This window comes from Sabethes cyaneus, chromosome 2 (genome assembly GCF_943734655.1).
Source record: "Sabethes cyaneus chromosome 2, idSabCyanKW18_F2, whole genome shotgun sequence".
In the NCBI taxonomy this organism is placed as follows: Eukaryota; Metazoa; Arthropoda; class Insecta; order Diptera; family Culicidae; genus Sabethes; species Sabethes cyaneus.
The window spans coordinates 91,668,777-91,694,537 of NC_071354.1; the positions used below are offsets into that span (position 1 = coordinate 91,668,777).

Here is a 25,761-nt window from a genome sequence, read left to right on the forward strand (position 1 = left end):
AGTGCAGCCCTGGCCACTCTAAACCCCTCTCTTCACTCTTCCCTCACTGCGACATTGCTTTCTCTTTGAAAGCTTCTTCTTGCCCTGAGGCAGTTAGCGCGAAGTACGCAGAGCTCCTCGTTCCACCAATCAGCTGGAGGTCGGTAGTTTCTCGGTTCTTGTTTCCTTGGCATAGTTGCATCGCAAGCTTTCACTAGCACCGTCTGTTCATCTGCGTTTAGGCCCAGGGAATCGCTGTCCGCGCGTAGTACTTCAATGAAAAGGTCCTTGTCGAAGGCCTTCGTTTTCCACCTATGTTTATCGACTCTATTTTTTGGAGCTGCTGCGGGATTCCGTGTGCCAATAGAATACCGGATCGCCTGGTGATCACTGTGAGTATACTCTTCAGATACCTTCCAGTTCATGTTTGCCACCAACGATGGACTGCAGAAGGTGACGTCGATGATGGACTCTCGACCAAGGTTTTACCACTGTGAATATACTTATGAAATTTTATAATAATTGGTTTTACCGGTCAAAAGATATTTAAAAATGATTGATGAAATTTATTCAACAAAACTCTACTGTTATAAATCAATGGGACCAAACCTCGAAAACGCGTAAACTTATTATAGCGTAAAATGCATAATTTTGTAACGGGTGTACGTTGGAGCAGTTATTAATAAAATATAGCGCATTTTCTTACACCATTAAGGTGACCGTAAGTACACATAGGGTGATACAAATTTTGGTTTTTTTTAAATGAATCCAAAAAATATAGTGTCTTCTCAAAAATTGTAGAACAGACTAAAATAAGCAACTTTGCTGCACATAGTACTTATCTATCTCTTACTGGTTGCGAAATATAATGATTTGTTTGAAGAAACCACTTTAAAATCAATTCCGCTCAAAAACTCTGCACACGATTTTTTATTGCAATTTTAATTATAACACTGATTCATACTCGTCAATTTCCACGAAATTGTTGTTAGTAGCATATATTTGAAGTATAATTGTCTTACAACTAACATGTGGACAGCCAGTTAAAATATCAATTAGCTAACGCCCTTTGCATCTTACTAGTTACTTCAGAAACTCTACTTTACAGCTATTTGCATACTTGACAGAAATACAATTGAATCTGCATAAAGAATTACAAGCAACTAACTGGCGCAAGGCAGGAAATGAAATGCTCAAAAACTATTCTCGGATTTAAGACAGTTGCTGAATTTCCTCGTCTTGAAAATTGTTACATCACGTCACATGTACATATATCTTTTCAGCCTTGTTTCCGTGCATGACAACAGTTCTGAACAAATTCTTGCAGTATATGGATGCAATCTGGCAAAAGAAAAGGATGACCGCTCACTTTTCTATGACGTTTCACTTTCAGGACATCAAATTGGAACAGATCCAAAGTTCAAAGATAAAATTAATGGTTAAAGGCAGGGATGGCACAATCACTTTGACTCAATTCACATTCATTTAACAGTACCGTCTCAGTCATGCAGAATTTGAAAAAAGTTATATACTCAAGTCGCTTTTTACGCAAAGGATACGTCCCGCGTAAATCAGAACCGCGTAAATTCTGAAAGTCGCGTAAAAAATACCGCGTGAATTCCAAAATTCGCGCAAAAAAAAAAAACAAAATTTCGCGTAAAAAAAAACTGTGGATTTTAACACTATGCGAAAAAATAGACGTTTTGAGCACATCCGCGTAAATTCCAAAAATCGCGTAAAAAACCGCGTAAATTCCGAATTTCGCGTACACTCAAGTACTTTTTTTACACGGTTTGGTTTTTCGATTATTAGGAACGGGGCAACTTAGGGACCATTCATTTATTTCTCAATACATTTGGGAGAGGCCCGACATTCGTCACGTAGTTTGTAAATGGTCCCTAAGTTGCACCGTTCTTGAGTAATCGAAAAAAACAAATTCGCGTAAAAATTGTCGCGTAAAAAACAAACCGCGTAAAAAGCGACTTCAGTGGATATGGGACGATCTTTTGTATTTACGGTGCTACAATGCTAGTAGCTCATTAGTAGCCAAGTGAACGTTTTGCAGTATTTTTATATTTAGCACTGTAGCACCGTAACTACAAAAGATACAGCAAAACTTTGTTAAGTAAAATTGTAGATAATAACTAATTCTACAAATGTCCCATATAAAACTTAGTCAAATTTTGCTTGGCGGGATGGTACTGTCCAATGAATATAAATTGAGTCAAAGTGATCGTGCCATTCCTGGTTAAAGGAAAGGGGTGGTTTTACAGTTTGACGAAAATGTTTACTTTCAGCATATCAAATTGGAATGGGCTAAATAAATGTTCAAACGATAAAATTGGTTGAAGAAAAGGGATGGTTTTGCACTCTGGCGTACTTCCGAAGCACAGGTATCAAATGTGTATAAATTTAAACGTCGTAAAGAATCTTCGACTTGTTGGGAAGTGGGGGTTTTGTTAACCCCTCTAAGGTCTACATCATTTTTAGCACCGCAAAATTCACTAAAACGGCCATAACTTTTTTATCTTTTAATATTTTTTCACCAAATTTGGGAATTTTGCCGAAAATATTTTCTATTTTCATAATAGCTATAGATAATGGCCCTTTGTCATATGGTCCGGGAGTTATTTCGGAGTTCCTTGGGGGACCGAGATATGGCTTTTTTAGATAAAGTTGCCAAATATCTAAAATTTGTTTGAAATCTATTGATTTTTGTAAACATATCATCGACTGTAGACATATCAGTTACTTTGCCGCAGTTATGAGCCATGCTGCGCGCCTTCCGGATCCGGGGGGACACTATGAATCCGGAACCGGTTCCGGTAACGGGACATTTCAGTATCAGTAAAGCATGTCGTGTCGCATATCAAAAAACATCAGCATTCGACAAAATAGCGATTGGTGATCATCTCATGTCCCTCAGAGGCCGTATGACCGGTTCCGGGTCCGGGGAGGGTTTCTTTTCTGATACAAGCACGGAACGGATTTCGGAGGAACTTGTCCGGGACCTGGAATCGGCCATATGGCCTCTGAAAGGCATGAGATGATCGCCAATCGCTATTTTATCGAATTCTGATGTTTTTTGATATGCGACACGACATGCTTTACTGATACTGAAATGTCCCGTTACCGGAACCGGTTCCGGATTCATAGTGTCCCCCCGGATCCGGAAGGCGCGCAGCATGGCTCATAACTGCGGCAAAGTAACTGATATGTCTACAGTCGATGATATGTTTACAAAAATCAATAGATTTCAAACAAATTTTAGATATTTGGCAACTTTATCTAAAAAAGCCATATCTCGGTCCCCCAAGGAACTCCGGAATAACTCCGGGACCATATGGCATATGGCCATTATCTATAGATATTATAAAAATAGAACATATTTTCGGCAAAATTCCCAAATTTGGTGAAAAAATATTGAAAAATTAAAAAGTTATGGCCATTTTAGTGAATTTTGCGGTGCTAAAAATGATGTAGACCTTAGAGGGGTTAATGTTTTTACCTTTGTTATACTATAACAAAGGTTTAAAAATTGGTCGAAAAACACGAAATTGATCCGAGGCCCGGAGGGCCAAGTCACATATACCAATCGATAGGGTTCGACGATTTGAGCAATGTCTGTGTGTGTGTGTGTGTGTGTGTGTGTGTGTGTATGTATGTAATGATTTTTTCTATCGCCTGTTTCTCAAAGATGGCTGAACCGAATCGTTCGCTATTACTTTTGTTTGAAAGGTATTATTGTCTATTAGATCACTATTGAGTTGCTTCGTGACACGACGTTTCGTTTAAAAGTTATAAGCAAAAATGTGAAAAATACGTGACACGGGTTTCTCTAGAACTACATGACCGATTTCAACGATCTTAGTATCAAATGAAAGCCCTTATTAAAGCTAAATTATTCAGAAATTTTTAATTGAAAACAAACAAGTAGTTTAAAAGTTATGCTTAAAAAACCTGTTTTGACAAGGAAATAATTATCGCCTGTTTCTTAGAGATGGCCAAACCGATTCATGCGCTATTAGTCTCATTTGAAAGATAATATATGCTTATAGATCACTATTGAATGGTTTTTTGATTGGACGTTTAATTTGAAAATTATGAGCAACCGTATACACCACACCAAAATTAACAATAATTTATAATGATTTTAACCAAGATAGTTTACCTAATTTGAAATATTTTAATATCAAACGAGAGGTTTTGACAATACGAATATATATGCAAAATTTCATAAGAATTGGTTGTACCGGTCAAAAGATATTACCCCTCGAACACTCGCGCCAACTTTTGCAACACAGTTACTCGCGCGCACTATAATCCCAAACCAAAGAAAACGTGCGCACTAGACGTTTGACTGGGAAAACTTGGTTTTAGGTTTATCGAACCTTTAGAATAGTTTCTTGAAATTAAAAGCTCTATCGTCTGGTGGAATCTAAATTTTGATTAATCCCCCTAAAAGTGAAATAAAAAAAAATATTTTTCTTCAGTGTCAATATAACACATTGATGTGCTCTGCAAAGTTATAGAGCATATTATTACAAGAAATTTTGCTAGAGACAGTAACCTTCCATCTCTGCAGCTAAGATAGAAAAATCTTATTTATTGTATATGAATTTGTAAACTCAGTTTTTATATTTTTGCTCTTTTTGTAATTGTTGTATGACTTTTTCTTGTATTACAAAATTGTACAAATGATAAAAATACACAACTTTGCTGAATATAGTATACCTCTATGTTTGCTTGTTTAGGAACTGTAGAACTTTGATTATAAAAAATACCTTAATTTTGATTACGAATTAATCGACTACCAGCAGACGGATACATTTTAAACATTTTACATTGGCTAGTTTTGCTGCATACAGACACCATTTTTCCATATGAAGAAACGAAAGAAAATTCCACTTGGGGTCAATTGCGGTACACCTCGCATGCTGATTGTTTCGTTTCTGTGATGACGGTTTATGCTGATCTATTTTTCCAACAATTTAAATTATTAATGCATTGAATAATTATGACATTTTGCTCAGAATAAGTTTATTGAAGAATATTCGTTAGTTAAACAACGATTTGTAACTTTATAACAATATGGCGTTGAAAAACCTACACGTGTTGTACAAAATACAACAGCGTGAGTAACCGAAGGTTAATAAAAATTGATTAAAATTATTCAAGTAAACTCTATTGATGTGAATCAAATAGAATGGCATTACAGGAAATTATGCATAGTTCAAAAACCTATAAACTAGACCTTTACTAGGCAATGTATATGCTAAAGAATAAGATTTCCTCGTACAATTTACTTTTATTTGCACTTACTCAAATTAATAACAACTTACTTATCCTTACTCAGGAATTACATGAAAATAGGATCTATCAAAATTTAAAAGTGTTCCTATTTTGTTCAAAATTTGTAAACTTATTCAATTTTCAAAAATTTTATGTAAACCAACGCATTACGCAACGTTAACCAATAGATGAAGTATGTTCCGAAAACGTATCGATTTCTATCTCAAATACCAAGTAAGACCGTATAACAAAGGTTCCTTTCACCACTAGGTGGATTAAATCGGGTTTTTTTTTTCAAAAAGAAACTACACTTAACAGTTGGTGTATCTAACAGTCGTCCGATGCTTGTGACGCAAGGTAATCCGGAAGAAAATTTATGGGGAAATTTGACCTTGAAACTTTTCGTTAATATTCATTATTTAGTGATAGAAAATGAAAATTGTAATAAAAACCATGTACCGTGCCTGCGGGTAATTCCGCGCAGCATATTATTCCGCGCACTCATCCTAAAAATCTATTTTTCAACAGTAAATTTCACTAAAACGTCATTAATAAGTATACTATCATGGAATACCATGTTCCTTTAATGTTTTTGTTAAAAACTGACAACTTTTGCTTCGTTCGTCTGGCCAAACCAAAGGCCATTTCATTGCACGCTGACCAAAACGTGATTTCCGAATGTTTTGTTAACAATTGTTCTAAGCGGAGGCCTAAATTATCGGAAGGTTTTTTTCGCTCCAAAAAGTATTTTTTATGATGAATTTGTGCTACATAGGTACATAGATGTACACTTAACTGTTTTATGGAAATAGTTATTAATAACTCATTTTTCTGTTTGTTTTGTTTAAAGATTTGTTGTGAGCGGAATTAAGAGCAGATAAATTAGTGTTGTTTATAATTCCGCGCGGATGTAGCAGGATTATATCGGGGAAAAAACGGATAGCAGAATATGCATTACTCTACAGAAAACTTTGTAGATACGTTGAAGAAAGTCAAATAAGGTTGTTCAGTACGGAAATCTGCGAAAATGACCAGGATTCCGGTCAATACCTTACGGAATGAAAAGCACCAAATGCAAGTGATCCAAAATCAGTGAACCAAAACGTTCCCACTAGAGTTTTGAGTAGGAAATCTTGGTTTTAGGTTTGTGGAACCTTTGCAACCGTTTCTTTAGATTAAAAGATCTTTCGTTTGGTGGAATTCAACTTTTGATTAATCCCCCTACAAGTGAAATGAAAAACTCAGTTTTCTTCAGTTTCAATATAACACACTGATGTGTTCTGCGAAGTTTTAGAGCATATTATTATGAAAATTTTTGCTGAAGACAGTAATCTTCTATCCCTTCAGCGAAGATAGAAAAATTCTACTTTTTATAGATGAATTGTTAAAATCAATTTTTCTATTTTAGCTCTTTCTGTAGTTGTTTTGTGATTTTTCCATGTTCTAGTTGTATAAATAGGAAAAATACACAACTTTGCTAAATATAGTATAACTCTGTGGTTGCTTGTTTAGGAACTGTAGAACTTTTAATATAAAAAATTCCCCAATTTTGACCCCGAATTACTTGACTATCGGCAGCCGGCAGCTAAGTAATTACATGAACTAGAAACTATATGAAAAATGCTACAAAATCCAGAAGGTTTCATTCGTAACCGACATACTAGTTGAGTAAACCGGGGTCGAAATTGGTTTTTTTATATTGAAATTCTACAAAGGGGGAGGAGGGGATGTTTTTGGTCAAAATTTGCGAGACGTACTAAATGGATGTCGCCATAGAGGTATACTATATTTGGCATGGTAGTGTATTTTTATCATTTGTTCAACTTTGTAAAACATGAAAAAGTCATACAATAATTACAAATAGAGCTAAAATAGAGTTTAACGATTTTTTCAATCTTCGGATTTTTTTATCTTCGCTAAAGAGATAGAAGGTTACTGTCTTCAGCAAAATTTCTTATAATAATATGCTCTAAAACTTTGCAGAACACATCAATGTGTTATATGGAAAATGACGAAAACTAAATTTTTTATTTTACTTTTAGGGGGATTAATCTAAAGTTGAATTCCACCAAAAGATAGAACTTTCAATTTTAAGTAATACTTGCAAAGGTTTCACAAACACTTTTCCTACGTAAAATTCATGTGCGCACGTTTTTTTAGTTTTGGACCAATGTGAAATGGCGTAATTTCAGGATCACAAACGAGAATAAAACTCTAAACCATCGAATTACGCTGAACGCGTTTAATATCTTTTCAACAATTGTAAATATGAGTGACAGAAAATAAAGAAGCAAATTTTAGTCATCAATATAATTATTATCGCTAAGCTAATTTTAAAATGTAGCGATCGTGTAATGTATCTACTGCCTAGAGGTTATTCAAGTAAATTTGTCCAAACATTTTAGCTTGAGCCATTTTCCGGCTTTATGCAGTTTTAATCTATTATCGTTGATGAGTGCAGTCCATTTTTTTATTTAGTTGTTGCCATGTGTTATTATTAGCACTCTTTCTTATGATGCTCCAAGATGTTATGTACATGCTTGTTTGTGTTGCTAAGTCTGTTTGTCTATGGTTCCAGTTCCTACCAGAAGTCCGGACCTAAAATATACTCTTTTCAATTTTAGACTAATTTTGCCTATGGGCTTTTTTAGACTTTGTGTCTGTGATTATTACAATGAAAATATAGTGCGCGGAATTATGTACGCGTCTGAGCGGAATTATAATCAAGTCATAAATTAGTGCGCGGAATTATGTGCACTGACACGTAACCGGCTGAAGGATTTTTTTCTTGTTTATTGGAACTTTACACCAACTGTCATGTTTTTCTCATAAAAAGGACTAAAAATTCTATCCGATGGTGAAGTTATGGTTATCTAACTCACCATTTGAATTTTTTACACAGATCATAACATTGTCTGCGCCTTAAGTGCGCGGAATTACCAGCAGTCACGGTAATTGCTATATCTATTATGAATCGATAGGTATTCAAACCATCAAAATCCATTCATAATTGGCAGACCTATTAGCGTTCAAAATCTTTCATTTTTTCGTGACGCTCGCATTTTTTTGATTTAATTATTCCCTGTAGCAGCTGAGAAACGCAGTCCTATGTCGAAAGAGAAAAGGCAATAGTGGAAAGCGGAAAGTAAAAAATGTAAGGTAAAAAGCGAAAAGTGAAAATTAAAAAGCGATAAGTAAAAAGTGAAAAGTAAATGGTGAACGATGTAAAGTCAAGTGAAAAGCAAAACGCAAAACTGAAAAGTGAGAAGCGACAGGTGAAGCATAAAAAGCAAAAAATGAAACGTGAAAAGCGAAAAGTAAAAGGTAAAAGGTATGAAGTGAAAGTGTCAGGTGAAAAGTGAAAAGTGAAACGTGCAAAGGAAGAGATGAAAAGTAAAAGATACAAAGAGAAGGGTAAAGTGTGAACAATGAAAAGTGCATAGTAATAATTGATAGACAAAAGGTGTTCATAATGAAAAGTGAAAATCCAGGAGCAAAAAGTAAAAAGAGAAAATTAAAAAACGATAAGATAAGAATAGGATAAAAAGTTAACAATGAAAAGCGAAAAGTAAAAGGTGAATGGTGAAAAGTGGATGATGTAAAGCGGAAAGTGGACAGGTTAAAGTGAAATACAAAAGATGGAAAATAAATAAAAAAAGAAAAGTGAAACAGGAAAAGCGAAAAGCGAAAAGAGAAAAAAGAAAAGCTAAAAGTGGAAAGTGAGAGATCAAAATTGAAAAGCGAAAGATGAAAAATAAAACGTTGTAGTGAAAAGCACAAAATGAAAAGCAAAGTGTAAAATGAAAAGTGAAAAACGAAAAACGAAAGGTGAACAGTGAAAGATGAACAGTGCAAAAGGGAAAGCGAAAAGTGAAAGGTGAAAAAAGAAAGCTAAGAGATGAAAAATGAAAAGTAGAAGGTGAAAGATGAAAAGTCAAAAGGCACATGTAAACGACAATAGGTGGAAATAAGAAAAGTGAAAAGCGGAAAGCGAAAAACGAAAAGCGAAAATGAAGGGCTGAAAGTGAAAAGTGAAAGGTAAAGAGTGAAAAGCGAAAAACGAAAAGTGTAAATTGAAAACCAAAAAATGAGATGTGAAATGTAAAAAAAAAGAAAAACAAGAAGTGTAACGTAAAAGGCGACAAACGAAAGGCTAAAAGTGAAAGTTAAACGTTGAAAAACGGAAGGTAAAAAGTGAATGGTGGATGGTAAAAAACTAGGGAAAGCGAAAGATAAAAGCTGAAAAGGGCAGAGTGAAAAGTGAGTAAAAGTGAAAAGTTAAAGTAAGAAATGATAAGTGACAAGTGACATGTTGAAAGTGAGAAGTCTGAATTGAGTAGTGAGTAGTGAGTTGTGAGAAGTCGAAAACTGGATCGTACAATTTTCGGGTAATTATTTTAAAAACCGACATATTGTTTTCCCAACCACCAATAAAGCTATGGGATGAGCTACATATGCCAGCCTAAAATATTTAAAATGTATAACTTTTTGTCGTATTACAGTCATACCTCAAAAAAAAGGCAACATCGATTTAAAGCAACTTCGATAAAACGTAACTTGATATGAGATAATTTTTATCTCGACATTCAGTAAAACCTGTTTGCTATACGGTGAAAAAAATTGATGCTCCCTGTTTTGTCATAGACTTGGCATTTATAAAAATATTATTTCGACCTTTGCTCGAATATGCTAATCTATCAGCATTCCCGGTATGACAGCAGATTATATCTGCTCAATTATCACCCCAGAACAGTGACAGCGCGTTTTCCGGTTATTTTTGTCGCAATTATCCTACCTTAGATACAAGCGATTTTTTTCCTATACACACTAACTTGACCTGAACTTAACCAGCACGCCGCTAGCTTCAAAGCAATCAAAAATAGATTTCCCTATGCAAACAATCGCTGGCCTTTCCCGGCATGGAAAAGTTCACTCCGTGCCGTTTTCAATGTTGGGCCTCGCGGCGGCGGCGACGGCAGCGTTGTGGTCTGCTGGGAAATATCCTTTCGAACTGCCCCGACCGATCAAGTGCCGTATGAATAATTCATTAGGTGTTAAATATAACACAAATGCACTGAACTATACGGCTGCTTCCACTGGAAGCAGAAACATAACCGTGGTCGAATATCGGAATAAATTGATTAAATTATGAATCTACGGATTTGAGCTCAGGATAGACTCTGTTTCTAGCTAATTAAAATTGATCTACTTATTCGATAAACGGAAGTAAACGAAAAATAACTCACGAATGAGTTTATTGCGGAATGTAGTTTGAAATTTCGAAAATTTGCTTATCTCACTGTGCGAATGTAGCATATTACGACTAAAGAGAACATGTATGGTTAGTCCACTTTGTAACAGGAAAAACCAGCACTAAAGTCAACAGATTTTAATAGAAAACAATGAAAAACAGCTTCAAAAGCCACCATCGCAAAGCTGTGTGTAGATGTGCATAAAACGGAAAAACGGAAGCGGGCATGAAATTGATTAAATCTTAACTGCATAATTTACACCTGGCTATGCGCTGGTTAGAGACCAAACCGCACCACTAGCTGGCTACACTACGGGCTCGACCGAGATGGGAAAAAAGCCATTTTATTTCTTCGCTTTCTTGCTTTGGTTTTGAGTGATTTTGTTTTTGTTGTTCTGCACCGTGTGCTTCCTTCCTTCCCGGTCGGTTTAGTTAGTAATTACAACCCACTATGATGGAATTTAAAATGCAATTAAACATGATGATTAAGCATACCTGCCCGGTCGGCTATCGCAATCTACAGTCTCATGAAGGAACAACCCTTTCGTGAGTCTTAGGTTTAACCCCGCAGAGGGCTGGAATGCAAATGGGTGTATAAATTCTTATTTTACTTATTTTATTTGTATACCCATTTGTTAAGTTTTTTTCTTTGTTGTTGAGTGATGTTGCGTATATGCGAGATTCTGATTATATCAAGTTCATTTTATTATGATTGTTACCTTGTTAAATAGCCTTTGATTTTTTTATTTTTTTCATGCTTTGTTTAGTTGAAACTTTAAAGTGCAAAATCTCTCCTAATTTTCATAACATCTCAAAGAAATTTTTATAATTGAAACAAATGAATATGTAAGTTGTAATACAATGAAGGCTTTCATATTTTTATTTAATTTTATTTATATTTTGTTCACGGCAAAACCTTGACTTCTCACATCTAAACTCGTTTCGGATTGTATTTTGAGTTTTCACCTTTTGTATGAAATACATCCCACTGACGAGCAACAAAGGAGTTATAAACTGCCTTGATGTGCTTCTTTGGAAACTTCTTCCAATCCAGACGCCTGGGATGCCTCAGAGCGTTACGTTCCTGGTACACTTGTTGGTTTTGGAGTTAAAGCCACCCACATCAAAGTCGAACAGGTGCAATATGCCCTGCATAACCAACACGCTGCAATACTATTGACAATAGCTCAAATGAAATTTCAATTCAAATCTTGCACACGTGAAAGCAAGTCGGAAAAAAAATGTTTTTTTTCTTCTTAGTTTCACATAATGCTTCATAATATTTGATATCAAATCATAGCATAATGTCAAACCTACGACCTCTATCCGTTACAAAACAAGTAGAGTAGCTTTGTCCACTTGCAGACAGAAACATGGTGAAAGCATAACTGACAAGCAACAATGGTATCTTTTCGATCCACAAGGAACTTTGATTGCAGAAGTGAGGTAAACAGGAAAATCTGGAACAACAGTCACTTTATTCGAGTTTTCCGTGTCGTGTCACGTGCGCAAATAAAAAGTTGAATATTCCGCACGGAAAGGTAATCATTCCTGTAGGATGCCAATACAGACAGGTGAGGTTGCAGGGGAAGTAAAACATTAACAAAAACAACAATAACACCATCGATGATCGTCTTGATATTGAGATCTTAGGAGCGAGCGAACGAACGAACGAATGTTCTGCTGTTGCTGAAGCTTGTTGGTTTCGTTTCGTCGCATTCGACAAGAGTGGAAGGTAAATTAAATTGTGTTCATCCTTATGTTTGTCTTTGTGTATACTTTGACCAACATACAAAGCATAGCACTTGGAGCTATGTTTATAGAAAAAAAACAGAAAATAAATAAATAAATAAATGTGACAATACTGTAATGGAAATGAAACAACATCAAATCGACGGACCAGCTTGGTGTAGCTGCAAACAAGGTGCTCATGGAGGAAAATGGATGATGAAAGAATTTATCTGAAGCATTTCTGCGGATGGTAAATATTTTCTTTGTTCTTCGATAGTGCAGGTGTATAGTTACAGATGTGCAACAGCACTCGTTGTGGAGTTATTTTTTTCTGTGATTGCAGTTTGTAATCAAATATTCTGTCGAATTAATTTTATTTAGTACATTATTCTCTAGAGAGTATGGGATTAAAACAATTTCCTCTCTTTATCATATACTTACAAGCCATTTAGGAACCTAGTTTTATATTTTTTGAGAGAAGTGGATATTATAGGTTCGTCTTTCCCAAAAATATCCTTTTTATTGCAAGTAGAAACAAAACACCATGCCATTCCAAGGATTTTACCTCTGCCCCTTCTTCGGTGTCCTTGCGGATTCAAGTCATGTGCTTTTCTGGCAGATTTCGTTCGCTCCTGTCCTTAAGGTGTGAGCGATTCTCTTCCATTGCCAGTGTACAGCAGCTTCAGGCAGTGAGGATCAAGTGAGCTGTCGGGAAGCTCTCGATATTACCATAGTGCCATAATACAGTGTAAGTTGACGGTGAGTTTGACCTCAAGCAGCACCGCTGCTAGGTCATTAATGGCGATGCGCTGGAAAGTTACACACTTGACATTTCGTAATGCTGCAAAAAAGCCAGATTTTTTATTTTTAGTTACTTCCAGCTATTAATGACTAAAATTAGTCATACAACACACATCAGCTTGCATTCAACTCCAAACATCGAAGCAATATTGTTGAAAAATGGCAAAAACCGGAGGGATCCCATGTTGCTGCCTTGAACAACATCCGAGACGTTGGTTATGGTTGGAGACCATTAACTTGTTAATAACATGTGTCGTTGATTCTTCTCGGTGAAAAAAAGAGAAGAATCAACGACATATGTTATTAACAACGTTACGGTGGCTAAAAATATATAGTACCATTAACTTGTGCTTTTTCGATATACAGGCAGATGTGAGATCCATAAGGTTCGTACTTAGGGATCGACCAGGCATAAATCCGTGTTGGTCGTGTTGCCCTCCAAACTGCTTAGCGAAGAGAAGGGAAAAATATTCAAAAGTATTCAAAAGGGTGGAAACGGGTGTGCGTCACGGCTGTTGCTAAATTCAATCCGTGTTTCCGTCGCAAACAGAGACCGCTGGACACAAACCACTAATCCATCCACCACTAATCACAACTAATAATATCGTCAAGAACTCAAGGATCGAGATTAGTCCACAGAAAGCTGAAAGACCAAGACTGAAAACTCCTTTCGAGTTCGACCACGAAAGTTACAAGCAAAACGTAGATAAAATTTCAGGATATTGATGATTGATCGATGTAGTAAAACCTTAATTCTACATATAACTTAACAATTTATTACCCTTTTCCCGTCAATGTTTACATAGAACTAGGTTACTTGCGATTATCTAAGGCTAGTGTATCTGACTAATCCTCGACGACGACGAATTTTGACGAGCAAAGTGGTCTCGGCCACTGTAACTAGATAGTACGGGGTCTCGTGCTCTTCCCGTCATGGCAGAATCGACAGCTTGGCTACCGATAACACGGGTGTTCGGATTTCAGATAACGATTGAACTAGCCGCAGGGAGGCTTTTGCAGCGGGTACGGTCAGCGACGGAAGCCGGATGGTTCTGAATATCGGTCCTACCAATCGAACCGACGGAAAACAACAACGATACTCGCGCTGCGCATAGAAGAAGAAAAAAGTCTCTCGAGGACCTATTCGAGGGATATTAGCTTTTTTCACACACCGGCCTTATTTTTCCTACGCTAGCCTCAATCTACCCTTACACATTTTAAAATCTGATTATACCTAATTATTTTTTACCTTTTGTTTCCTTGTACACTATTACTATTACGTGTCCGTGGATTGTTCGCTTTTAACATTTTTTGTTGTATTGTATAACTGTATTGTATATTGTATAATTGGAACTATAAAGTAAGTTTTACAACAGTTCCGTTACAATTAGTTTTACAATTACCCTATACTGTCCTTTAAACTATACACAACAAACGACATAATCTTTATTTTATCTCACAATAGAAATAAAAATTGTTCACCAAAACAAATAGTACGATCCTCGCGCAGTGATCGTTGAGTTTTCCAAACAACAAATGATATGCTGTTTATCGCGCCTGCGCCCTTTTATAATTTCGATCAGTTGAAAATTGGAATCTCTTAAAGTTTTTCAATTTTTAACAATCTTTTGTCCTGGCAATCATTATTTCATAATACCTTTGGCTTTAAACCCCTTGGTTGTATTCCTCTATGTATTCCTCTAATATCTGTGAGCAACCCTGTAGGGACAACCCCTCTGTCTTATGGACGTGCAGGGTTAACACACTTGCAGAGGAATCTTCTGATTGTATTAGAAAAGGCCTTCTCGAGAGAGTCACCTTTCCATCACAGACGTATATCACTAACCCAGTAGATAGCTTACTCAGGTCATTTGAGATATATAAGACCGGGCACGTGGTGCGAATGGATATCAGACAAGACTCACGGGATTGGAGATATGACCGAACAAGCTTTCGCGTGTGAGTGAGGGTGCCCGAAGGTTGGGAGCGCTATTTTTCAAACAGTCGGCAGCTTACTCGAAGAAAGTTAGGAAATTTTTGAATTGGGAATTACGAGCAGATTCAAACAAACATACTAAATTGGCAGAGTTAATTTTATTTAAAATATGTAATATTAGAGGTATGCAGAACATCATACCACTACTTGAGTTTACAACTTGATTCTTATAGCGATTATGAAAACATTCTGAGGAGTGGGCCACTTGGTCAGAAAGCAGTTTTATAGCGGTCATCAGAAAGTTCTGGTGGAGCTCATAGTTTTATTAGCGGTTTTATGAAATTGGTCATGAAAACCGCTATTCGAACGTAATAAAACTTGGAATTGCTACTTGGGAAGTGTGTTCGGACTCGTATCCTCTTGGTATTGTGCAATACCACAATAAACCCAGAGGTAATGATTAATACCGCAATAAAACCTTTATCAAATTCAAGTAAAATCAAGTGGCTTTAGAATTGTTACTTGGGGTTGGTCGTCAGCATACATCATGTTCATGATGCATCAACGGTAACAGTGCAGCCCTTAGACGACACAGCAAGTATCGCACTGATGCCACGAGAATAAGATACGTAGAAATAAATACTACCTATAAACAACTCAATGATCACCTGTATAACGCCCATCAGAACAATCTGCAACGCCGTCTCAAGGCAAATCCAAAAAGTTTTTGGCGCTACGTGAATGAGCAACGTAAAGAATCGGGATTACCCTCTACGATGTCCAATGGTCTGCTCGAAGCCGACTCCGCCGCTGACATTGCCGACTTGTTCCGTTCTCATTTCAATAACGTTTTCACCAATGAACATCTCGAACCGCAGGATGTAGCCGTCGCCATCGAAAATGTTCCTCGACTTTCTGTACCTTTGTCGCAGTTTGTTATCTCCTTGGACATGGTTACGTCAGCTGGAAAAAGACTAAAATCATCCACGGGATATGGCCCTGACGGTATCCCGTCAATCATTTTGAAACGCTGTATGGAGACGCTAGCGGCACCGCTTGCAGCGGTATTCAACCTATCCTTGGCTACAGGCATTTTTCCAAACTGCTGGAAACAGTCATATGTTTTTCCTGTCTTTAAAAAAGGTTGTAAGCGAGTAGTCTCGAACTACCGGGGTATAGCTGCATTAAGTGCCACTTCTAAACTGTTTGAGTTGATTATTCTCCAGGAGCTTGCCCAGAGATATAATCACTGCATCTCGTCGGATCAGCACGGATTTATGCCTAAACGATCTACAACAACCAACTTGACTTCCTTCACTTCGTTTGTAACACGCCAAATCGAGGATGGTCATCAAGTGGACGCGATATACACAGACTTATCTGCAGCATTTGATAAAATGAATCATCAAATTGCAATTGCCAAATTTGATCGACTTGGGATGAACGAACATTTGCTACTCTGGCTTCAATCTTACCTATGTGGTCGTAGCATGTCTGTGAAAATTGGTGATCACATTTCTTCGCCATTTCCTGTTTGTTCTGGTGTTCCACAAGGAAGCCACCTAGGACCGTTTTTATTCCTGCTGTATATGAACGACGTTAATTCCATTTTGAAATGCGCGAAACTCTCATACGCTGACGATCTAAAGCTATACCACAGAACAGAAGTGGAAGTTAAAATCCAAACACGTACATGCTACTTTCTGCAGATACTAGCGAACCTGGCGGTGGCGAGTCACTTTTTTCGACAAAAACATCCGAACGCTTACGAATGCACACGAAAGCATATGAAATCTGCTATGCGATTGGTAGCGAGCGTTCTGCTTATATTGCTATTATTCGCTTCTGTGCGAAAACCTTCCCAAAAGAAAAATAAAAGCAAAAAAGACTCTGTTACCAGTTTTGATTGCCGAATCGTTCGGACTTCCACTTCTGTTCTGTGGCTATACCATACGATAAAGCAACCACTGGATATGAGTTTTCTGCAGGAGCAGTTGGAAAACTTCGCTAAATGGTGTCAAATTAACCGTTTGTCGCTGAATGTGTCTAAGTGCTCGGTAATCTCATTTGGACGAAAACATTCACTATTCCAGTATGACTATGCCTTGGCAGGCGTACGTTTACTGCGTGAATCCACAGTTAAGGATTTGGGAGTTTTAATCGATGCAAAATTAACTTTCAAGGATCACATTTCATACGTGGTGGCAAAATCTTCTTCACAGCTGGGCTTTTTATTTCGTTTCGCGAAAAAATTTAAGGACATCTACTGCCTGAAAACACTCTATTGTTCAATTGTGCGACCTGTACTGGAATACGCGTCTCCCGTCTGGTCTCCTTATTACCAGAACGAAATTCAACGCATCGAAGCTATTCAGCGAAAGTTCATCCGCTTCGCTTTACGTCATCTTAGATGGACGGATCCACGGAACTTACCCAGCTATAAAAACCGTTGCATGCTGATCGGCCTGGAATTACTAGAGGAAAGACGCAATGTGGCAAAAGTATGCTTTATTGGCGATCTCCTGCAAGGTAACGTTGATTGTTCAATACTCCTCAGCATGCTGGATATCAATATACGACGCCGCAATCTACGATATCACTCGTTCCTCAGTATTACTCCAGCTAGGACGAATTACGGTCTACATGAACCAGTGCGCAGTATGTCTCGTCTATTCAATCAATGTTACCATGTATTTGACTTTAATGTGTCTCGAGAAACAAACAAGTATAATTTTAGACGTGTTTTATGTTAATAATCTAAACAGACGAGTATTGTAAATACGTTACTTAGTTATTTCTGTCATTGGGGTGATATTTTACCTGTTGACGTTAATAAAAATAAATAAATAAATAAATAAACAGTAACGAGGGTCGCATGCATTTTTAATTTGCGCATTTATACCACTACGGAACGTCACATCATGAAACGTCAAGGTGTTCATGTGAATGCGCACATTGAAATTAAATGCGACCATCACTGCCCTTCCGTTCCGTTACGTTGCCGTTGAAGGTTGCAGTACCACCTGCAATGTATTCACCTAGATCTTGTTATGGCGACTATCACCGAAGATTCGTAGGGAACGGTGACTGGACGAGAGCCATACGGACGGTTGCCATACGTACGAATGCCATATAGACGAATGCCATAATGTATGTTTGCCATAATGGACGGGAGCCATACAGACCGATGCCATAATGTATGTTTGCCATAATGAACGGAAGCCATAATGTACGTTTGCCATAATCCATACATTCAATGTTTCCTAGATGATTCAAGGCGAGCCTGCCGCAGGCAACAGCGAGTGTTCACCGGTGACCCGTCGTCGGAAGCGCCGGCCACTGCGGGGAGGCAGCCCCCCACAGAAATCACATCTGTCTAGGTCTATTTGTTTTCCTAGGTTTACCGTTCTCTAGTTAGTTTTCCCCAGTCCTCGCATCAAGATACCGTTTATAAAATGAAAAGCGGCAAAGTCGCATTTTATAAACTGAATGAATTAGGCCTCTTGCGACTTGGTCGCGCTGGTCCTTTAAGCTTTGAACGGGTCGAAATGTAGTTCTGGGCTTTCATACCAAAAATATGAATTATGGCAAACGCACAATATAACTCCTGTCCATTATGGCAAACATACATTATGACATTCGTCTGTATGGCAATCGTACGTATGGCAACCATCCGTATGGCAACCGTCCGTATGGCAAACGTATATATGGCTGACGAGGTGTCGTCGTATCGAATTCCCGAGGGAGCTTCATGGAGGTCCGTGCCAATAGCAACCAAATTTTCACCAACCAATAGATATGGAAATATCAAAATTTATGCGTAAAACTGGCTGCTGATCCTAAAACTCATCCGAAAGTGAAAACCCTTTTGTAATTAAAACCATATTTAATTTTCATTAAAAAATACGGCGAAAAAGGCACTGATCTCACAATTATATGTTCAGAAAGCAAAAAAATTGGCTGGCTCAAGACGTTAGAAGACACAAGGCGTATCGTTACGCGTAGCTAAACCTGCAGGCAAAGAAGCACTCAAGGAAACTCTACTAGAATTTGATTACAACATACGATTACGTCATAATGGATTCATCAACGTACTGGAACGTTGTTTGTGAATTCCCAGTCAGGAATTGTAAACTCGTTCTACCGGCATAGTTCCCGTATTTGGCAAGTAATATGCAGCAGCGAACTGTAAAGTGACAGTTTCTAAAAAATTTATCAGAAAGTGGTGGTGAAGATACTCACCAGAGGTTGCGGTTCTTTCTAGAGCAGCATGATGTGATAAGCTGTTACTATTCAAATTCAACCAAACAGCGGCACAACGACAATGGCGTCACAGTGGTTCCCAGAGAGCGTGATTCAGCCACTATCCTTATGTTTTTGTCGTTAAAATAACAATCTACACACCTATAAAGATTGAGTGTTTTTTTACATATTCTAAGTTAGGTTGTTCCAAACATCCCCATTATTAAGGAGCTGGTTAAGTGCAATTTAGGTATATATAGATGCACTGCACCAACTTCCCATAATATGTACCGTTGGACTGTCTTGGAGGTTTTCAAAACCGAATGCAGTACAAAGGCCGTAAAATGTGCTTTTCTACTCAAATCTAGAGCACGCATTGCCTGTCTGTGATATAAAGTGAAGCAGCAGCTACAATTTTACATGAATTATTATGATTAATGGTGTTTATCACGATTTTGACCGCATTCTTTCCCACGATTTGTAGCTTCCTGTGCGGAGGCAAACGACCCGAAGAAAATTTAGTGCTTTCTCGCTGCTTGTGTTTCCCATACGTATCTGTCGGGAAAGCACACTGGCGCCTGGGGCTGCTGTCTTTTAACCTACGTCGCTGTGGACTGGAGATTCGTCGTGCGGTGCTGGCAATCCGAAGGGAGAAAGGGGAGAAAAACAGTTCAACAATACCACAATGATCCCCTGCCGGAGTTCAAAACGTTTTCTCAGTCGAAAAAAGGAAAAAAGAACGGACGCAAGCTTCTGCTCCGTCGTCTATCGATTCCGTAACTGATTTCGTAACTAGATTAGAAACCAATCAGTGAACTTATCACTTATTCCGTGCGGCAACCGGTCGAACTGGTTGCTGCAGAAGTTTGTCTTACGTTCGGTCGGTGAGATCCTAATCAGCGGAAAATTTGCCGCGGTAATTTTTTCCCATCGTAGAAGTACGGTAGCAATTGCGGTGCGGCTCACATCAACTTACTTGTGGCTTTTGTGTCTATCCTGTCTTGGGTGTGTAGTAGATTCAACAGGACTGCATATTGTTATACCGGGAGTTTTTCATAGCAGATGGTGGATTAAGTTTTATTAGAAATGTGTCGAGTTAAGTGTGATACTACGGAGTAATTTTACAACAAAGCTTTCCTGAAAAGCTTTTAACATTTACGAACAGGCAATTTAACTAAAACAAAATGATGGTGGATATGGTGTTAAAACATAGTATATTGGGATAGTAAAATGCCTTTAATTTGGGTACTTATTTTTTATGTTCGGATGAGTTCAAATAAAAGCTGCACAAATAGGGAACGTTAAATCTACTACGTTTGCCATTCTGCCGGGCAGTATTATGGAGCACGTTACCCACTAAATTAGTTTATTGCCGGTGCCTAATCGGGTCTGTACCATATTCAATTGCACTGCCAGGCTTGGTTTGGCGTAAATTGCAATGCCATGGAATTTAGAGTGTGTTTAACAATTGATTACCCTCGTACACAAATTATTTACCACTCTAACCAGTTCGCCTACCACGAAATCTATGCATCACAAATAGGAACAAATTGAATTACAACCGACTGGAATGATAGCAAGGGGTAGGTGATATAGGAAAGGGCGTGAATTTGTAAGCTTGTAGAGAGTAAATGTGCCAGAATCGTTGCATGATTATGCAACTGTTTTCCGTAAAGCTGCTAAATTGGTGTGGCAATACGTGATTAGGTGCATTTCGTGATTCCATATTAAACGAATATTGCTTGTGGGGATTGATATGGTAACAATAGATAGGGCAGGTTGTAACATGCGAATTTTGCCAATTGTTTTTAAGACTGATAGTTGCTTCAATTGTCATTGGTGTCGATCTACACAAATTGATAAGCAAATATTTATTTATCAATGGACGAAAATTGATTTTCATAACCACAGAACTAGGCAAGTTCTGACCGAATCGTCACTGGATCGGAAAATTAGAAATTATTTTGTTGTTATTACTTTGACGGCTTCTAAAATTGCCAACAATGCCCTTTTGCATTTATTTTAAAATTTAGGCTATCACAAAAAATACTGCAAAACGCTGTTTGATAGGTCACGGTTTCAGTCAAGCAATTACCAATGTTGAGCAGCATCATCAGCAACATCAGCAGATCAGTGAATAAGCCCAAACTTTTTCCAATTCATGTCATCGGATACCGCTGAATGAATGTCTAACAAGTGCTTAATTCGTGTAGTTACAGATTTGTGAAATATCGACAACTTCCAATTAGTCATCGGTTACCCTAGACGACCATTGATTAGTCAAAATGCTGATTACAATTTCAAAGCAGCATCTGCATGTACGAGTACATGCAACTAAACTCAATGGAATTAAAAAAAACACACATCCTCGTATATGCGGAAAAGAAACGTGACATCGCCGATACTCACCGACAACGCTTAGCGTGACAAAATAGCTGCGCACCGGTTGCGTCGAAATCTGGCACTCGTATATTCCGGCGTCTCGCTTCTGGGCCCACTTGACCTGCAGTGTCCAGTCGTCGGTGTTTTTGTGATGTGTCGCCTGAAAGCGCTGATCCGAGGTGTACGTGTAGCTGCCGACCGTTAAAATATGGATGTCACGATGCCGTATCCAGGACACCTGAGCCGGTCGGGTCGGTCGGTCGATCGGTCGGATACAGCAGGGTGGCAACATTGCGGTTCCGGTCACATATTGGCAGTCGAGTGTCAGAACGGTGTGGAACAGCAATGAAATGAAAGAGAACAAAGTTGAAGTTTAAATTTGTTGCTGTGGCTTTGGGTAAAGGAAATACATATGTGGGTGGTTATCGGATTACTGTGAATGTTCTAAAAGTCGAGTTATTTTTTCTCCATTTGGAATTATTTCGCTACGATCCAATATTTTAATTAAAACTGCTATATGAGTTGCAGTTTTTATGCACTAGATCAAAGTAAATACTATCTTGCTACCAGGGATGGTTCGATCACGTTGACTCAATTTTGATTCATTTGAAAGAACCGTCTTAACGGAGCCAAATATGACAAAGTTATGTATGGGACATTTGTAGAACTGATTATTATCTATAATTTTGCTGAAAAGAGTTTTGCTGTATCGTTTGTAGTTTCGGCGCTACAGTGCTAGTATCTTATTAGTGACTAAATGAACGTGCATTTAGTCACTGATGAGTTACTAGTGTTGTAGCACCATAACTACAAACGATACAGCAAAACTTTGTTCAGAAAAATTTTAGATTAGAACTAGTTCTACAAATGTCCCATATATAACATTGTTATATTTGGCTCGGCTGAGACGGTACTGTCAAATGAATCAAAATTGAGTCAAAGTGATCGAACCATCCCTGCTTGCTACAGTGCTACTGCAGCGCAATCATGCCATATTCACTATTCTCTTACCATATTTTCAATAGATGTCCATTATACTTTTAATAAATTCAACTTAGTATTGTTTTAAGAGGACTTTGTAATGTGTAATCTGTGTAGTTTTTGTACAATCTAGTTAGAACACGTAATACAACGCATAAGGAACTACCAGTAATTTGGAAGATAGTATATTTATATTTGTACTAGCTGACCCGACAAACTTCGTATTGCCACAAATTAACCTGTGTTGTACAAAATCATGAATCTCGGATCATCTTTGTCACAATCTCGAGTTTTGCAAGTTTCTGAGGAGTTCAGCCTTAGATGATTCATTTTGGCAGTTACGTAACTATGAAAGCATCCCAGGTAACCAATAAGCATCACCAATGTTATTCAAATGTAGGCCAATAAGCATTTAAGTCGCCTTAAATGCTACTTAAATGCTATTTTGGCAAAATACAGCTACTTTACTGATAACCTTCTTATAGTGCTGATAATGCTAATTTACAGCTAGTTACCGACACGAAGAATTTGAATACAATTTTGGATACCAATTTACAATACCTATGCAGTCAAAAAGCTAATATACAACAACGTGCAGTATAAAATGCCAGATATGCTGATTTGCTGCTTATGTTAATGTTTATTAGTTACCAGGAATGGGTAGTTTAATATACAAATTTGCAATTTTTCCTCACAGTAGAGGAGAAAACATCTCCCTTGTCCCCTCCCAAGTAACAATTTGGGTTTGAATTTGGGTAACTTGAAGACCACCATAAGAGTTCAACAAAACTCACATTGTTGCTTGGGCTCATTGCATAGCCAGAAAGCGGTTAGTAATATTCGCCATGATTGTACAACATTTCGCCGAATATCATTTTGCGAAAAATCTTAAGCGGAATGTACTATTTCATGGAAAACTTTTTCGTGGAAAGTACCATTTCGCGATCCGCTCCTTACTCGCTGTTGCTTGTTCCAGAAAACCCAGGTAGATCTAGGAAAACAAATAAACCTAGACAGTAGTGATTTCTGCGGGGAGTTGCCTCCCCCAGTGGGCGGCGCTTCGGACGGCGGGTCGCTGGCAACACTCGCGGCCGTCTCGTCCTAAATGATCTAGTGCTAGGGTAGATGATCCATTAGTTGCGCCACTAAGCACAATATACCTTCATTTTGCTTGTTTATTGAGGTATATGCTTCAATTAATGCTTGTGGGATATAAATTTATCAAATACAAGGTATTTGTCACAAGGCAAGACAATTGCTTTCGTCGTATGAGAAGCTTTATAAAGAAAAAATGAATTTTCCGATTCAATTATATTGTACCAACAGTTGCGCTAATGTTTCCTTAATTAAGTTTGATGTTCCTTTAATTGTGTTATTCCATATACATTGCTAGGTTGCTAAGTGAAAAAACATCGTAGCAAAACTATAGATGAGCGCCTATAGTTGTGCGCTCCAACTGCGCGTTAGATTTTGGAAAATTGGCATTTTAGCAAATAATGCTTTAATTTTAAATGGTGTAGTCTAACTACCAATACGTCTAAAAGCCTGTTTTATATAATGAATGTAATTGTTTTATCTAAAATGCTACGGTGACGAAAATATGCATTAATAATGAATAGTAGCGCAACTATTGGTACTACCACAACTACTGGATCAACTACCCTACTATAGATAGTTTTTGTGGTCTTGTTATTGACTAATGTTTTATTGAAGAGTCTCGACTTTCTCGAGTTCGATTAGCTTTTGAGTTTCGCAAAAATTTCTGTTTTATTTGTATGAGAGTCCATATCCCCCTACCACAGGAGTGAGAGATCTCTAACTATCATAAAATAAAATCAAGACTCCAAAATCTCTCACATGCCAAATTTGGTTCCATTTGCTTGATTAGTTCTCAAGTTATAAAGAAATTTGAATTTCATTTGTATGAAAGCTCCCCCTCTTAAAAGGGAGAGGAGTCATAATTCCCCTTCTAAAAAGGGGAGGGATCTCAATTCACCATAGAATAAATTCTTGTCACCAAAAGCACCCACGTGCCAAATTTTGTTCTATTTGCTTGTTTAGTTCTCGAGTTATGCAGAAATTTGCGTTTCATTTGTATGGAAACCCCCCCTCCTAGTGGGGGGAGGGGTCTCTTACCATCATTAAAACCTTCCCTGGCCCTAAAAACCTCTACATGCAAATTTTCACGCCGATTGGTTTAGTAATTTTTGATTCTATAAGGAACATCCCGACAGACAGAGATCCATTTTTATATATAAGCTTTATTTCTGCTCCATCGCTTAAAAGTTGCACTAACAACTAAAGTTTTGTGGAATAGTTTGGAAGTTTCTTAATAGAAAAAGCACACTGTTTGTGCTTGTTTTGGATTGTTTTAGATACGACTACATAGTTAGCGTAGAATTATGTTAGGCGGGTTTTTGTAATCAAACTTTGAATATTAAGGGGGCATAGTACTTTTTCAACTTAAAAAAATCGAATTTTTTTATTGATTATTTCGAAAGATTAACATTTTGACCATATGTGTTTCAAGTCATTTCAATGAATTCCAAAAATTGACAAAGTTACAGCTATTTGTACCGCGCATGTCTGGAACGATTACACGGCGAATAAAAAGTTCAACGTCGTTTTTCTCGAAAACAGGTTTTGAAAGTCGGTACCATAAATATCTCAAGAACGGCTCAAGTAATTCTCATGATTCTTTTTTTGTTTTAAAGCCAACAAAATTATCTAGTGTTTGACCCATCCTTTTTTGATATTAGGCTTATACAAATTTGAAAAAAAGTTTATGTCACCCCCCCTTCAAAAATTTTCGAAATTTGAAGGGGCAAAAAAATAAAGTGATGTTGCATTCTTTAATGGTAAGCAGATTTTTACAATTCAACGAGTTTACATCTCTAAATTACCCAATTCGTACAAAGTTGAAGTAATTATCCCGTTAGTCTCGATCAACTATCCTACACCATCTTAGCTTTCTGATTCTTGCTACAGGTCACAGGTGACTATTGTGCTTAATCTTTAAGTTCCGACGCCGAAAATTGGGGTTCTTGGAATTAGACTCCATTTTAATTCAACTCAAAATACAAATACAACAAATTACACACTTCAGAACATCAGCTTTCGGTGCTTTCGGGGTTCCAAATTGATCGTTTTATTCCGTAGTGTCCAA

At 37.5% G+C, this 25,761-nt stretch overlaps 1 protein-coding gene across 1 annotated transcript in view; it reads right to left on the reverse strand.

Annotated features, from left to right (window-relative positions):
• LOC128735689 (uncharacterized) overlaps positions 1-25,761 on the reverse strand; it is a 136,315-nt gene that overhangs the window by 34,634 nt on the left and 75,920 nt on the right. The window contains exon 3 of the mRNA XM_053830173.1: positions 21,642-21,852. Coding sequence (XP_053686148.1) covers positions 21,642-21,852 — 211 coding nt within the window. The remainder of the gene's footprint in view (positions 1-21,641; positions 21,853-25,761) is intronic.